The 15,528-nt window shown below is 36.7% G+C and overlaps 2 protein-coding genes across 2 annotated transcripts in view; both read left to right on the top strand.

Annotated features, from left to right (window-relative positions):
* Positions 1 to 15,528, top strand: part of LOC131151772 (uncharacterized) — an 89,984-nt gene that overhangs the window by 50,616 nt on the left and 23,840 nt on the right. Inside the window, exons 10-11 of the mRNA XM_058103174.1 lie at positions 1,082 to 1,455; positions 2,370 to 2,693. Coding sequence (XP_057959157.1) covers positions 1,082 to 1,455; positions 2,370 to 2,693 — 698 coding nt within the window. The remainder of the gene's footprint in view (positions 1 to 1,081; positions 1,456 to 2,369; positions 2,694 to 15,528) is intronic.
* On the top strand, positions 8,866 to 12,613 carry LOC131151771 (uncharacterized). Its single transcript, XM_058103173.1, has 5 exons — positions 8,866 to 10,094; positions 10,193 to 10,872; positions 10,975 to 11,111; positions 11,230 to 11,305; positions 11,424 to 12,613. The coding sequence occupies exons 1-5, from the start codon at positions 9,079 to 9,081 to the stop codon at positions 12,524 to 12,526; spliced, it is 3,012 nt and encodes a 1,003-aa protein (XP_057959156.1). The 5' UTR covers positions 8,866 to 9,078; the 3' UTR covers positions 12,527 to 12,613.

Genomic DNA, 15,528 nt, shown 5'->3' with positions numbered 1-15,528 from the left:
GGTGGCTAGGTCAAGAGTTGAATCAGAATATAACTATGGTTCACACTACTTGTGAACTCATTTGGTCGAGGAACATGTTGTAAGAATTGGGTATTTCACATTCTCAGCCTATGAAGTTGATGTGTGACAATCAAGCTTCTCTCTATATTGCTTCCAACCCAGTCTTTCATGAGTGGACGAAGCACATTGAAGTTGGTTGCCACTTTGTTTAGGAGAAACTCGTGCAGAAGCTCATTACTACTGCTTATGTGAAGTCTAATATGCTGCTTGCTGATTTGTTTATTGAAGCATTGGGGGGTGCATATGTTAAATTTATTTGTAACAAGCTAGGAGTATATGACATTTATGATCCAGCTTGAGGGGGAGTGTTAGAGGTTGTTTATGTCTTTTAGTATTATTATTAAGTGTGTTAGTATGTTAATTAGTGAGAGTAAGTAAGGGTATTATTGTCATTAGAATGTATTTAATTTGTATTATAAATAGAGTGAGATACCTATCTTCAAGTTAGGTCATTCATTTTAATCAAAATCTCAACAGTATGTACAAAATAATGAGTAGCACTTTGACAAAATTTGACACATTTTGGTACTTAATGAGTTTTCAGTTGTCAGTAATTTGTATATTGCAATGGAACTAATATTGCTTTCCAATCTGCAATTGGGATTTTGTACATATTTTGTGTGACTGTTTGCTAGTTTCATCAATGGTCAGGTGGCTCTCTATTGTGGGACTTTGTGAAATAATAATATATTGCTTCCATCATTTTTTATATTGACAAAGAATTATGTCAAGAGAAGAAAGAAAAGTACAATCAAGGAGGATAAAATATCCTCTGATTAACAAAGAAACCCAAATGAAAAACAGAAAATAAACAAAACACGAACAACTAATGATCAGATGACTGCAGATTCAGTAGCATTATATTGCATTGCATCTTTTAATGGAGATTCGTGTCCCTTTGTGATTGATTTATGATATACTGCCTCAGATCCTAAGCTGAATGCTACATTGAACTATGTGAACTCTCATCTACATGGCAGGATCAGTTTAATGATATATTGAAGTTATGTTTTTGCTCCAGGCCTAGTCACAAAATTAACTGATGATCAGAAGTATGGAATGATTGAAGCAATTGCTCACCTTATTCATCGGGATTATGAAGCTATAGTCAAAGATTTTGTTAAACTTGATTTCATTCCAGAAGGGGTTAACTTGGCACCCATTTTGCCTGTCCTGGCTAAAGTTTTTGATCAGGCACTTGAAGGTGGAGGAGCAAAAAATATCAACTTTCAGGAGCTGGCATCTGATTTGGCACAAATAACATTTGATTATCCATTTAGGATACCCCCTTATTTTGCTCTTATAATTAGAGCAATAGGAGTATTAGAAGGCATAGCATTAGTAGGAAATCCTGATTTTGCAATTGTAGATGAAGCCTATCCGTACATTGCACAGGTATGGATGTTTAATGGTTTCCAATGATAATTTTGGGATAGAAATTTATTTTTATGTCTCAGATATGAACATGTAGAGCCTAAATTGTCATTATGAGTCATTAAATATAGTTTCTGTCTAGCATTTGAGTAAGTGCTTTGGCATATATAGTTTATGGGGTACATGTCTTTAGCTGAACTGTTAGGCCAATGTAAATACCATCAAATGGTAATCTGAACAGAAAAATAATTATTCCTTAACTTCAACAGCAGAATAAAACCAAGATATCATTTACAGATTACAAATTTAGATCTTGAATCCCTGTGTAATTGTTAATTCCAAATGACCCCTACTGGGAGTAGCTAAACTGGTTTTTCAGAGCACAGATTCTTGGCTGTCACTGTGCTGGATTTTTTCCCATTTGGAGGTTCATACAGAGAATTTTCAGTTAGCTGGCCTTGAGCAATTGCATTGGGTTATTCTGTTTTGGTTTCCATCTGAAAGATCCTTTGCACAGTATTATAAGTCAGAACCACAGCTTCAAAGTGTTGCATGTCTCCATTGAAACAATTCCATGCAATTAGAAAAAATTGTGTTAATAATTTTCTGGGAAGTATTCTAACTGGTAACTTGCTATTACACAATTTAGTTAAGACTGATTTGTGTTTAGGATTTTTTTGAATTTCGTAATCCTACTATCATAGGTGGCTTGGGTTTCAAATAACTTCTCATAGTATCAGATTTGGGGTTTTGGCTCTGTGAGATGATTTACGAAAATTCAAATTTCATGATAGAAGTCCTTCAATTGTTTTGGATTTGACAGGCAGAAATCAAATTTGCTCCCTCTATATCTTTCTGAATATCGCACTTTCTTTTTATATTTGATTCACATTGGTTCTATATTGAAGTTCACTGGGTTCTCTCTTTCCTTTCAGAGGCTTCTGACTGATGAATCCCCACGCCTAAGAAGTGCTTTACGCTACACGATATATGGAAAATATGGAGTTTTTAATGCTGAAAGATTCATTGATGTCATGCAAGCCTTTGAGAATTTCATAACTGCAGCTAAAAGTGGTGGTGGTGAAAAATTGAATGGCGATATGGCTGAACTTGGCATCCTGAAAAGTCAAGCAAGTCATGTCTTTCCTGGGTTTCCATTAAGTGCCTTGCAAACAGGGCAGCCAATTCAAACAAGGGTAGCCTTAACCTTTTTGCTGTCTGAAAAGGGGAATTTTTTCCGAGAATTTATTCTAGATGAGGTATTTCATGAAATAAGCAATGCTGTCTACTGCAATTAAATTTTGATATCCTATTATATGTCATTGTGGAACTTTTTATCTTTGGATCTTTTAAAGTGAGATTCTTTGAATGTGAGAGATTTTTTCTTTCTACAGTATTATAATGATCAAATGTGTTGTTATGTGTGTTTTGCACTGTAAGACCTTAAGGAGTGCAAAATATGTCTTAAAGGTCTAAAAATATTGGAATAGAATTCTAAGCAGGTCATGCTCTAAGCTGTACATCTTTTCTCAAATTGTTTCAAAAAATTTAATTGAGCATGCATAGTCATAAGCCTTTTACATGTCAATCTTGTCTATACTAACTGGGAAAGATCTTTGCTTTTGGGACCCAGGCACATATTGTGTCCTCATACTTTTGGTAAACAGATGCTGGATGGGAGAAAGCATATATGGCAGGTTGAGGAACTTTTACTAAGTACTGCCCAACAAAGTTATTGGACCTGGGCTTATGGCCTTTGTATGTGTCTTTATATATGTCAAGGTACAAGATCTGGTACTTTTTAGTCGAAGGTTGGACAGAGAATGATTAACTAGTAAGTTGGAGAATCTGACAAACACAGCCTTGGAAATTAGAGATCAATCCAGGATTTTATTTAAAATCTGTAGTTTACCCTGGAACATATGCATAATTCTGATCAATCCCTAACGTTTATTAAATTTCTTAATCAACCTCAGATGTACTTGACATTGCAGAAAGCTCCTGAAATTTCAAAAACTTGTAGAAGAACCCATAGGTTTTGGAAATTTCATAAAAGGCCCAAACCTTTTAAATGCGACTGAAGAACCCAGAGTTTCCAGATGTTTGCTTGAAGCCCTAAAGACTCAATAGTTATGTTATTTGCACAGTGCATTGTGGGAAGCAATATCAGATCTCTACTCTTTTAACTATATCCAACTGTCCTAAACTTGCATTGAATAAGCTGAATCAGGTTCTATCAGTGTCATTTAATCATATGTTATACGGTGTTATGGGGAAAGTATTGCATTCTGACATCATATGGATATTATGCCTAAATTTATTATGACTTAAGCAGCAATGCCATTTCAGCTTGCACTTGTTATGGTTATTGTTAAATGTGCATTCACATCTCAACATGCGTTGAGTTGCAGGCGGGCTATAAAGATAATCTATTGTGGGATTTCACTAATATCAACTGCCATTATGAAAAGAAAGCTTGGAGAGTCTTAAGAAGAAAGATGATATAGGTGTGTTCCAAGAGCAAGATGAAGAGTATTGAAAATATCCAAGCCCCTGAAGTTGCCTATGATGAAGGCACCTCAAACAATGATGAAACTATTGAGCAAGTCTGATGGAAATGTGGGAGGAGGATGAAGATTCTTCTTATAGAATTATTTTTATTTCTTGTGGAGAGCTCTAAAGAAAACTTCAACTCCTTTTTGTAAATATCCAAGGGTCAGAATCTTGATACTCGACCACTTTAGAAAGAAAGAATTAAACTTTATTTTGGGGTTAAATTTTATTTTAGTCTTTAGATTATTGGGACTTCTATGGTCAGTTATTAATTTAGGCTTACAAAAGGAATTTCTCAAGATTTCTTGGGAGTTGCTCTTTGTTAAAGCTTGATATACATTGTTTGTTCATAAACAAAGAGCTTAAGCTTTTAGGTAGGGTGGTAACTGTTGTAATATGTGACTCATATGTTGAGTGGAACGCATGTACAAACGAGAAAACATGGTAGAAAACGGTAGCTGAGGTTTGCAAGAGCAAACCGTCGACACTTTTGTCAGGATGACAAGAAACAGTCGATTGTTTTGGTGTTGTTACTTCGACTATTTGCTCTTGGTATTAAACCGTCGACGGTATGTATGAAACTGTCGACAATTTGGCTCAATAACTTAGCGTTGTTTTTCGAATTTTGAATTTGGGAAGTTGTATGGGTTGGTTTTCGTGGGGAAAACCTTTGGGAGGGTTATATAACATGGTATATGTTGCAACTCTAAAAAGTTCATGTCTTTGGACAAGAACATAGTGAAAAATACTATCGTTTGCTCCTGTGGATCTAGGCATTGCCAAACCACGTAATTCTTCGTGTCATTGTTTTATTGCTTATATATAATCTACGTGATTGTGTTTTCTGTATATTTCACTATTGAGTGCCGCATTGTGAGATCATTTGTTTCCGCTGCACATGGATTTGCACAACAAATTGGTATCGAAGCATTGTTCTAATGAATCCTGGAATTTCTTTTGCAAAGTTTGCTGTTGTTAAGTTCGATGGAATGGGAAACTTCGGACTATGGCAGAGAAGGGTTAAAGATCTGTTAGTGCAGTAAGGTATGGTGAAGGCTTTATATAGAGGTCAATCGGAAGGCATAATTGAAACAAGTTGGAAGAAATTGGAAGTAAAGGTTGTGTTGACTATTAGGCTTTGTCTGGTTGATGACGTGTTGTATCACGTCATGGATGAGGAATCTTTGGCGGAAGTTTGGCAGAAATTGGAAAGCCGGTATATGTCTAAGTATTTAAGCAAATATTGTATTGGCTTAATATGGCAGAGGGTTTGGATTTGAACCAACACATCAATGCATTCAATCAGATTGTAAGTGATTTGATGTGGGTTGATGTGAAGTTCGAGGAAGAAGACAAGGCTTTGATGCTATTGAATTCCCTACCTGTGTCTCACACGTTTGAAAATCTGGTTACGACTCTTACGTGGGGTAAAGAAACTTTGAATTTGGAAGCGGTAACAAACGCTATATTGGGTTTTCATCAGAGGAAATTAGCATGCAATGAAATTTTGCAAGGTGAAGGGCTTGTGATGAAGGGTAACCAAGAATGTGGGAGAAGTAAGTTCCGAAGCGGATTGAGTGGTAATAAATCTCGATTGCAATTGGGGAAGAAGAAAGACATAAGATGTTTTAAGTGCGGGAAAATTAGGTACATAAAATTGGAGTGTCTAGAGTGGAAGAAGGGGAATGCCGAAAATCAAGAGGGTTCGACAAAATCTGCGAATGTAGTGGAAGAAAGAGGCTTAGGGAGCAATGATGGTGATATGCTTTCTATTTCATTGGGTTCAGAACACCTCACGGATTCTTGGATCCTAGATTCAGGATGTTCTTATCACATGACACCAAATAGAAATTGGTTCAACACCTACAAATCAATAAATTCTGGTTCTGTTATAATAGGAAATGATGCTTCATGCAAAATTGTTGGAATAGGAAATGTCAGAATTAAAATGTATGATGGTGTTGTGAGAACGTAATGTGATGTAAGACATGTATTGGATCTACAAAAGAATGTGATTTCATTGGACACTTTAGATTGTAACGAGTATAGTTACAAGTCTGAAAGTGGGATAATAAAGGTGTGTAAAGGCGTCTTGATGGTGATGAAGGGACATAAGTTTGCGGGAAATATCTATGCACTGCTGGGTACCATAGTTGTAGGTGTGTTGTGCAAGTCAATGCGCAGCGGAAACAAACGATCGCACAATGCAACACTTAATATTGAAATATACAGAAAACACAATCACGCAGATTATATGAAAGCAATAAAACAATGACATGAAGAATTACGTGGTTCGGCAATGCCTACATCCACGAGAACAAACGGCAGTGTTTTTCACTATCTTCTTGTCCAAAGACATGAACTTTTTAGAGTAACAACATATACCATGTATATATATTCTCCCGGAGGTTTTCCCCTCAAAACCCAACCTATACAACTTCCCAAATTCAAAATTCGAAAAGCAGCGATGAGTTATCAAGCCAAACCGTTGACGGTTTCAGACATACTGTCGACAGTTTAATGCAAAGAGCAAACATTCGAAGTAACATCACCAAAACAGTCAACTGTTTCTTGTCATCCTGATAAAACCGTCGACGGTTTGCTCCTACAAACCTCAGCTACTTTTTTCGACCATGTTTTTCTCATTTGTACATGCATTCCACTCAACATATGAGTTACATATTACAACAATCTCTACCTTGGCAAATACACACTCCTTAGGAGAAAACCGAAAATATAACCCGTTGCTCCACCTGGGACAAAAATCCGTATAGGTTGGGACCGCCTCCATGGTTTTAAATAACGGCCGTTACGTAGCGTAACGGCCGATACGTAACGGAAATCGGAAGCCCCGAAACCGATACGGGCCGATAATGCGGTTCGGAAAAAATTCACGGCCGTAACGGCCGTTACGGAGGCGTAACGGCACGTAACGGCCGATTCTCCAACGTTACACTTCGTAACGTCCGTTACGGACCGTTACATGGCCGACAGTCGCAGATTCGCTGAAGGATTTCTGCTGCAGGCAGCAGGCAGCAGCGCTGCTTTCCCCCTCCCCAGTCCCCACACTCATCTGCCATTCAAAGGGTAAAATGGAAAGTTACAAACTGACCTTGAAAATTTGTTGGCGCCTGGCGGAAGCAATAAGAAGGCTTCGAAGCCTGAGAGTGAGCACACCGAGGCTACCGAGCAGATCTACTCATCTTGCAGTTCCAGCAACTTGGCGAGTCACCAGCGACGGCGAAAGGTCTGCAGCAGCTCCGCCAGTCGTCGCAGTCGGCACCTTCCTCCGCCAGTCGTCGCAGTCGCCACCAGCCAGCCTCTCGTTTTAAGCTTCGGAGGCTCGGAGCTTGGCGTCATCTCTGCTTTGTGCTTCGCAGTTCGCAGCCTTCGCTCCTTCGAGCTCCTTCGAGTTCCCTCGAATCCCTCCCCTCTCTCGCTCTGAGTCGACTACCAGGCCCAGCGTATGAGACACTCTAACTCTTAACACTCAACACCCACAGCACTTTTCATTATTTTTTTTTTTTTTTAAATTATATTTTGTTGTTCACAGCACTTTTCATTCTGTTTTTTTTTTTTAATTATATTTTGTTGTTCCCACAGCACTTTTCATTATGTTTTTTTTTTTTTTAAATTATATTTTGTTGTTCCCACAGCACTTTTCATTCTGTTTTTTTTTTAAATTATATTTTGTTGTAAAATAGGTTTGTTAAATTGAATTAAAAAAAAAAAAGTAATTTAATAGAGTAAAAAATTAGAAATCATTAATAATTATGTAAAATAAAATTTTCTTAATTTATAAATATTTTAATTGTATTATATTTTTTGAAAGATAATTATGAAAATTAATTCCATTACATAGCAAGCAATTATTAATAGTATATAATTAATATTTTAAGGTTAGTAAATAATTAATATTTACCAATAATAATTGAAGCCTTTTTTATAATAATATTTGAATATCAATAATCCACTACTGCATTCACCATCTAAACAAAGCATTAAAATAATGTATGTACACAAGACATCCATGTGATGGCATTTTATATTATCTAGGCTTAATTGAGCTATATTTTTCACCATTCTTAAAGAATTCTAAGGAATACTCTGCACAATTATTATAATATTTAGTCTTAGGATTTGCCAAATTCTAAGGAATACTCTGCACAATATTATAATATTTAGTCTTAGGATTTGCCAAACTTATAGAAATAAAATTAATTCATGGCACCAATTGGCTAACATGCTATTTATGTCAGCTGGACAAAGTGGTTATTTTGATAAAGAAGATATCATATTCACTCCCATCTATTGAAAAAATATTGAATAATGTTCATATTATAAAATAAAAAAAAATTAAATAACATCTGTCACCCATTTTATGTTACATGTGTATCTACTTGCCATTTCTTGAGTAGGGTGACCCTGTTTATTAATATTTTTTAAGTTTTAATACATCATTTTGACCTTAAATTTAAAATTAGGTAAAATAAATGTTTACATCTATTTTTTGTTTTTAGTTATCAAATAAAGTAAAATTTGATAACTTAATAATAAAAAAATTAACCTAATAGTTAATACATTAATAAATCTGATTTTTACTAATTACTACTGGAATTTATAGAAAAATTTAATTTTAATCCATATACTGAGAAAATGCTTAAAAAATTAAATAGTCAATTTGTAATGTATGGATCTCTATTTGTGATGCTATGATGTATATGAAAGTAGAGCAAAAATCTTTTTCACCTGTTAATTTCTTATAGTTATAAATGAAAATAAAATCAAGCTATGAAAAATAATAAAAATATCTTTTTAAAGATAAAGAAATATATTTTTTTTGTAATAAAATATCTAATATTTTATAATTTTGTTTATTTAAATATAAAAATAATAAACATTACTTATTATTTTTAATCAAATATTATACTTTATTTTTACGTAATAAGTATTTAAAATTAGGACTATTTAGTACTTATTATTTAATATTTACTAAATTACTAATTATATTATTCCTGTCATTGTAGAAAGGTTGTAACTTTGTATTTTCTTTATATTTTGTGTAGAGATCATCAAATTAAGTCTATCAATATGTCACGTGATAGAGGAAATGAAAACTTACCTAGTGAGGATATTGGATGGCATTTTGGTACTGCGGTAGACGGTAATAGACATGTTATTATGTGTAAGTTATGTGGGAAGATAATCAAAGGGGGCATTACACGCTTGAAACAACACTTGGCACATAAAAAGGGTCAAGTAGCTGGATGCTCAAATGTGACCACACAAGTAAGAGAACAAATGATGAAACATCTACAACAGTATGCTGAGAAGAAAAGAGATAAACAAAAAAGGCAAGAAGAAGCAGAAGCCCAAATTAGAGGAGATTTTGAGAATTTGAGCGATGAAGAAGACTTAGAAGAAGAAAGTATGAGATTTGCTCGACAAGAAAGCATGCGATCACAACAACAATGGGAAGAAAGACAAAGATTTCGAGCAAGAACAACTGGAAGAGGTAATATTTATGAAGAGGGAGGTGGCTCTGGCAGTGGTGCTACCAGTGGTTTCAATAGAGCAGGAGCTCGATCTTATAGTGGTCGAGAAGCTGGAGGTAGTGGACGACAATGGATCAATCCTGATGCCCCTGAAGCTAGACTAAAGGCAATGGATCCTATTTTAGAAAGAAGCAAGAGTGCGAAACAACCAAAACTCAACACAAAGTTACTGAAAGGTTTAAGAAGTAAATTAGGAAAAGCGGTTGGAAAATTCCTAATTTATAATCGGATTCCAGCGAATGTAGCTGACTCTCCATTTATGCAACCTATGCTTGATATTGCTGCAGAGGTTGGAAAGGGGGTGAAGGGTCCATCACCCTATGAGATATCTGAAATTTATTTGGAGCAAGAGTATCAAGAAATGAAAAATTATATAGCTTCTTTTGCTGGAATTTGGAAGGAAAGAGGTGTAACACTTATGTGTGATGGTTGGTCAGGACCAACTAGAAAACACATTATAAACTTTTTAGTTTATTGCGATAGAGGCACCGTGTTTCACAAATCAGTTGATGCCTCTGATGTGCCAAGCAGAACAGCTGAATATTATTTCAGGTAATTTTCTAATTTTAATTGTATATGCAAATAGTATTATGGACTTGCATGTTTTTAATTAAATAGTAGTAATTATTGAATCTATAATTTCATTTCAGATTAATGGATGAGGTGGTTGAAGAAATTGGAGAGGAGAATGTTGTTCAAGTAGTGACTGATAATGAAGCTGCAATGAAGGCAGGAGGAAAATTATTGATGCAGAAGAGGCCCAATCTCTATTGGACAGCATGTGCAGCTCATTGCATAGACCTTATTCTTGAAGATATTGGTAAGAAAAGTAACGTGAAGAAGGTCTTAGAAGATGCAAGAACAATAACCTCATTTATTTACAACCACACATGGACAGTGAATTTCATGAAGAAATTCACAAATAATAGAGAGTTACTTCGCCCTGCCATCACTCGATTTGCCACAAATTTCATTGCTTTGGAGACTATTGTCAGGCATAAACAAGCACTAAGGGAAATGTTTACATCTGATGCTTGGAAAAACTCAAGATTTGGAATGGCAAAATCAGGCCCAGCATATGATTCGAAGAAAATTATCTTAGGCAAAGAGTTTTGGCAAAAGGCCTCTGATATAATTAAAGTGCAAGAACCCTTGGTGAAAGTTCTTAAATTGGTTGATGGTGATGAAAAACCAACCATGGGCTTCATATACGAGGCAATTGATAGGGCGAAGTTGGCCATTCAAAAAGATTGCCGGTTTTACAAAGATTATTGGAAAATTATTGACAACCGGTGGAGTTTTCAGTTGCACCAAGATTTGCACGCTGCTGGTAAGTGTAAATCAAATACAATTTCTTATTATTTTAACTTTTAAATTATGCATAGTTGCATTAGAAAACTATTGATTAATATGTTTCTAAATTTAATTGTAGGGTATTTTTTGAACCCACAATTTCTTTATGGTGCCCCACCCTCTCCTGAAGTTGCTAGAGAAGTCATGGATGGAGTTAAAAAAGTGATAACCAAGTTGGTACCCGATATAGATACTCAAATTCGGGCTATTAATCAAGTAAGTATTGGTTCCATTAAATTGAATAATGAATTGTTCTAGTATTCTGTAATACTTTTAAGAATAATTATTAATACATCTAATTAATTAATTTTATTTCACAATCATCCTTTTTTAGTTGTTGCTATATCGAGATAGGCAAGAGACTTTTGGAACCCCATTGGCTCAAAGGGCAGTGAAACAAACAAATCCTGGTAAATATGACTATATAGCTAAATAATGGAAAATTACTCTATTTTCTCTCTTTGTGTTCAAATTTGACTTTTGAAATACGCTATACTAATATAAAACTCTTTTTAATTATTAATGCAGCTGAATGGTGGATTCATTATGGCTTGTGTGCTCCTGAACTCCAAAGAATAGCAATTAGAGTTCTTAGCCAGACCACATCAGCTTCGAACTGTGAGCGTAATTGGAGCACCTTTAGCCTCATCCATACGAAAACAAGAAATAGATTAAAGTACATGAGACTACAAAAACTTGTTTTCGTACATTACAACATGAGGTTAAAGTTAAGACGTACAATGAGAAGAAGCCAACGAGAAATTGAAGAGGGTTTCAATCCTATCAATTTGGACTACATTTTCGAAGAAGATGATCCTTTAAGTCAATGGTTAGAGGAGAGAGAGACACCACTACTCGACGGTCAGGACAATTCAAATTGGTTAAATGAAGAGGTTGGTGGTACTACAGAAGGAGGTGATCAACCACCAATAAACGCGCATGATGATTCAAGTTCAAGCCCTGAACGTACACAAAGTGATGACAATCTTGGTTTGAGCCCACCAAGTGATGATGATGGTAATAGTGGTGCTGGAGCTGGGGTTGGGGGGGGTGGCAGTGGTGGTGGTGGAGGCGGCGGTGTAGAATATAATTATGGATATGATACAGGGACATCATTTGGAAGGGATATATATCCTTCTGATCCTTATGGACTACATGACATACCTGAAAATTATGACTTGGGTATTCCTCCAAGGAACCAATCTTCACAACCCAGGAGAAGGAGTGCTCGTGGTGACCCTAACGATTCTACTAAAGATTCATATGGTGTGGTTCGTAGTTTTGGCGACTTTGGTTTAGATGGTTCATCATCACAATCATATGGATCTCATCCAGCATATCCACATTATGCATCTCGTGACTCACATTTTTATCCCAGTGGATCAGGAATCTCAGGATCTAGTGAGTCTTCTTCTACACACTACCCAGAGCCAGCCCCTGCCCCAACTTATAGACATTATTCAGGAGAATTTTCATCACCAGTACATTTTCAAGAGCAACAACAAAATGACGTAAACTTAGGTTCATTCAACTATGTATTTCCACAAGGATGGGGAGATAATTTCCCATCCCAATCCCAAGATACAGATGCAAATTATGAAGACCCTCCACGTCATTCTTTTTGGTGGTGACATGTGTTATGTTACAAATTTGTAATATTGTATTCATGTATTTTCAACTATTTATTGATATTTGATATTAATCACTTTTTAAATTCATGTATGTGTAATGTGTATATTGAGTATTAAGTCTATTGAGTATTGATTCATTTTTAGTAACTTTATGACTTTAATTAATTGATTCTTACATTTCTACATCTTTTTACTCATTAAAGTAATGTAAACTATAAAAAAAATATGTTTTTTTTTGTAAACAGCGCACTAAAATTAATATAAAAATCATAATGCCTATTAAAAAGCATTTGTAGGTTGAAAAAAAGCCTTCAAAATTCATTAAAAATCATGTATTAATGGATTTCATGCTTATTTTTTAATTTTGGCATGGTTGTGCATGCGTGAAAAAAATTCACGACCGTTACGCCCGCTTCCCGTTACGTAACACCCGCGTCTCCCGCGACCCGCGACACCCGCGACCGTTTCGCGACGTTACCCGCGACCGCGATTTCGAACCATGACCGCCTCCTATCTAGCAACTGGAGACAAAAACCAAGTCCAAGCAATGCTTGAACTTGTTCGTGGCAGGTTTGGCTACTGCCAAAAACCCTGACTTAGTTGTAGATAGTACAACCAGAGACTGTACCCAGGACTTCCAAAAAATAGGCCTTCCCACAACAGTAAACTTATGCCCTGTTATAGACCTCATGTCATCAAAGTCTCCTGTTTAGTCTGAATCCACAAATCTCACAATCGACGGATCATTGTGTTGCCTGTCGAAACATCCTATTACACTGGCATAGGGGACCTTTAACATATCCCGAACATCACCGTCCGTCTTTGGGTACTGAGCGATAGACAAATAAAAATGATTCACCAATGGTATACCAATGACCGGTTTAACCAAGCTAAACCTCTTCACTACCTTTTCCACAAAACCACCTTGAGACAGCCACAATTTCCCTATAATGCTTGAACTTGTCCGTGATAGGTTCGGCTATTGCCAAAAACCCTGACTTAGTTGTAGATAGTACAACCAGAGACTGTACCCTGGACTTCCAACAAATAGGCCTTCCCACAACAGTAAACACATACCCTATTGTAGACCTTCTGTCATCCAAGTCTCTTGTATAGTCTGAATCCACAAATCTCACAATCGACAGATCATTTTGTTGCTTGCCAAAACACCCCACTACACTGGCACAGGGGACCTTTGACATATCTTGAACATCACCGTCTGTCCTTGGGTATTGAGCAGTAGACAAATAAAAATGATTTGCCAATGGTATACTAGTGACCGGTTTAACCAAGCTAAACCTCTCCAATACCTTTTCCACAAAATCACATTCAGACAACCACAATCTCCTTGTAATGCTTGAACTTGCCCGTGACAGGTTCGGCTACTGCCAAAAACCATTGTACCCTGGACTTCCAACAAATAGGCCTTCCCACAATAGTAAATACATACCCTGTTGTAGACCTCCTGTCATCCAAGTCTCCTATATAGTATGACTTCAAAAATCTCACAATCGATGGATCATTCTGTTGCTTGCCGAAACACCCCACTGCACTGGCATAGGGGACCTTTGACATATCCCAAACGTCACCGTCCATCCTTGGGTATTGAGCGGTCGACAAATAAAAATGATTCGCCAATGGTATACCAGTGACCGGTTTAACCAAGCTATACCTCTCCAATACCTTTTCCCCAAAACCACATTGAGACAATCACAATCTCCCTGTAATTCTGTCCACAAAGCCACCCTGAGATAACTTCAATCTCCCTGCAGCTCTGTCCTTGCGAATCTCCAACCCAAGAATCTTCTTGGCTGTACCCAAAACCTTCATGTCAAATTATTTTCTCAACATGGTTTCTAGCTGATTAGTCTCAGTCAAAGTCTTCGCAGAAAATAACATGTTATCCACATAAAACAACAGAAACATCACTCACTTGCATCCTATCACCCTCTTCCCTTTTGGAAGCTTCACCAACTCCCACATTTGATTCTTATGCAGTAATTCCATTTCCTCCACCATAGCACTCATCTATCTAGTTTTTCCTTTGTTGTGCACCTCATATTGAAAAATAGTAGGAACCTTGTTGGTAGTAATGAATGCATGAGACACCAGATCATCAAATTCATACCTTAGTGGTGGCCTCATAGTGCATCTAGGCCCACTGTGGTCCTGCTAGTTTTCTAAGTTAAAACTCCCTACATTATGAACAATGTCATCTCTGCCCTGAGTCTCCAACTCCACTTGCATCACATGCTCATTGTTGCTACAGTTTTCTGGCACCTGTTTCTCTTCGTCAACCTGAGTACGCTGCACCATGACTTTCTCACGAAAAATCATGTCCCCATTGATCACCACCTTGTTTGCCATTGGATTACACAGCTTGAACCCATCTTTCTTATACCCCAAAAAGATGTGTCGTTTAAACATTTCACCAAGCTTAGATCTCACCTCACTAGAAACATGCACAGGTGGACATCCAAACACTCCCAAACCAGATTAGTCTACCGCTTTACCTGTCCACTCCTCTCCTGCAACTTTCCCATCTAGTGATACCCTTGGCGATTGATTAATTAAGAAACACGTCATACTCACTGACTCTACCAAGAACTTCCTTGCAAGCCCTGTATACAACTTGCTATGCTGCTCACAAAACTCCTTGAGCACCAGCGTACTCAGTTCTAATGTCTGACCTGAGGATCTCTCCCGGTGTGGTTTTCCACCTCAGCCACAAGTTAAATTTGGAAAACATTTTTGACTAGTGTCGCATGAAGTACACCAAGACCTTTCATGATAAACTCACGAAATATATATGTCCAACCCGTGATGCTGCCCTCACCGCTCCCCAAACATCTGAATAAATGTAGTTAAGAATGCCCTCCGTCTTGTGTGTGATTTTTTTACACAAAACAATATTACTTGACTCAGAATCTACAGCTGCAGCTTCACCTATAATTGTGGTACCCAACAGTGCATATATATATTTCCTACTAACTTCTATCCCT

The sequence above is a fragment of the Malania oleifera genome, chromosome 3 (assembly GCF_029873635.1).
Source record: "Malania oleifera isolate guangnan ecotype guangnan chromosome 3, ASM2987363v1, whole genome shotgun sequence".
In the NCBI taxonomy this organism is placed as follows: domain Eukaryota; kingdom Viridiplantae; phylum Streptophyta; class Magnoliopsida; order Santalales; family Ximeniaceae; genus Malania; species Malania oleifera.
The sequence above is the reverse complement of the archived record's forward strand: the minus strand, read 5'-3'. Positions and strand labels throughout refer to the sequence as shown.

What these genes read in the sequence shown, in the direction of transcription:
- LOC131151771 (XM_058103173.1), top strand. Translation starts at nt 9,079, where the DNA reads ATGTCACGTGATAGAGGAAATGAAAACTTACCTAGTGAGGATATTGGA. An exon ending in CCAAGATTTGCACGCTGCTG is followed by an intron (nt 10,873 to 10,974) that starts GTAAGTGTAAAT and finishes ATTTAATTGTAG; the next exon opens with GGTATTTTTTGAACCCACAA. An exon ending in AGTGAAACAAACAAATCCTG is followed by an intron (nt 11,306 to 11,423) that starts GTAAATATGACT and finishes TTATTAATGCAG; the next exon opens with CTGAATGGTGGATTCATTAT.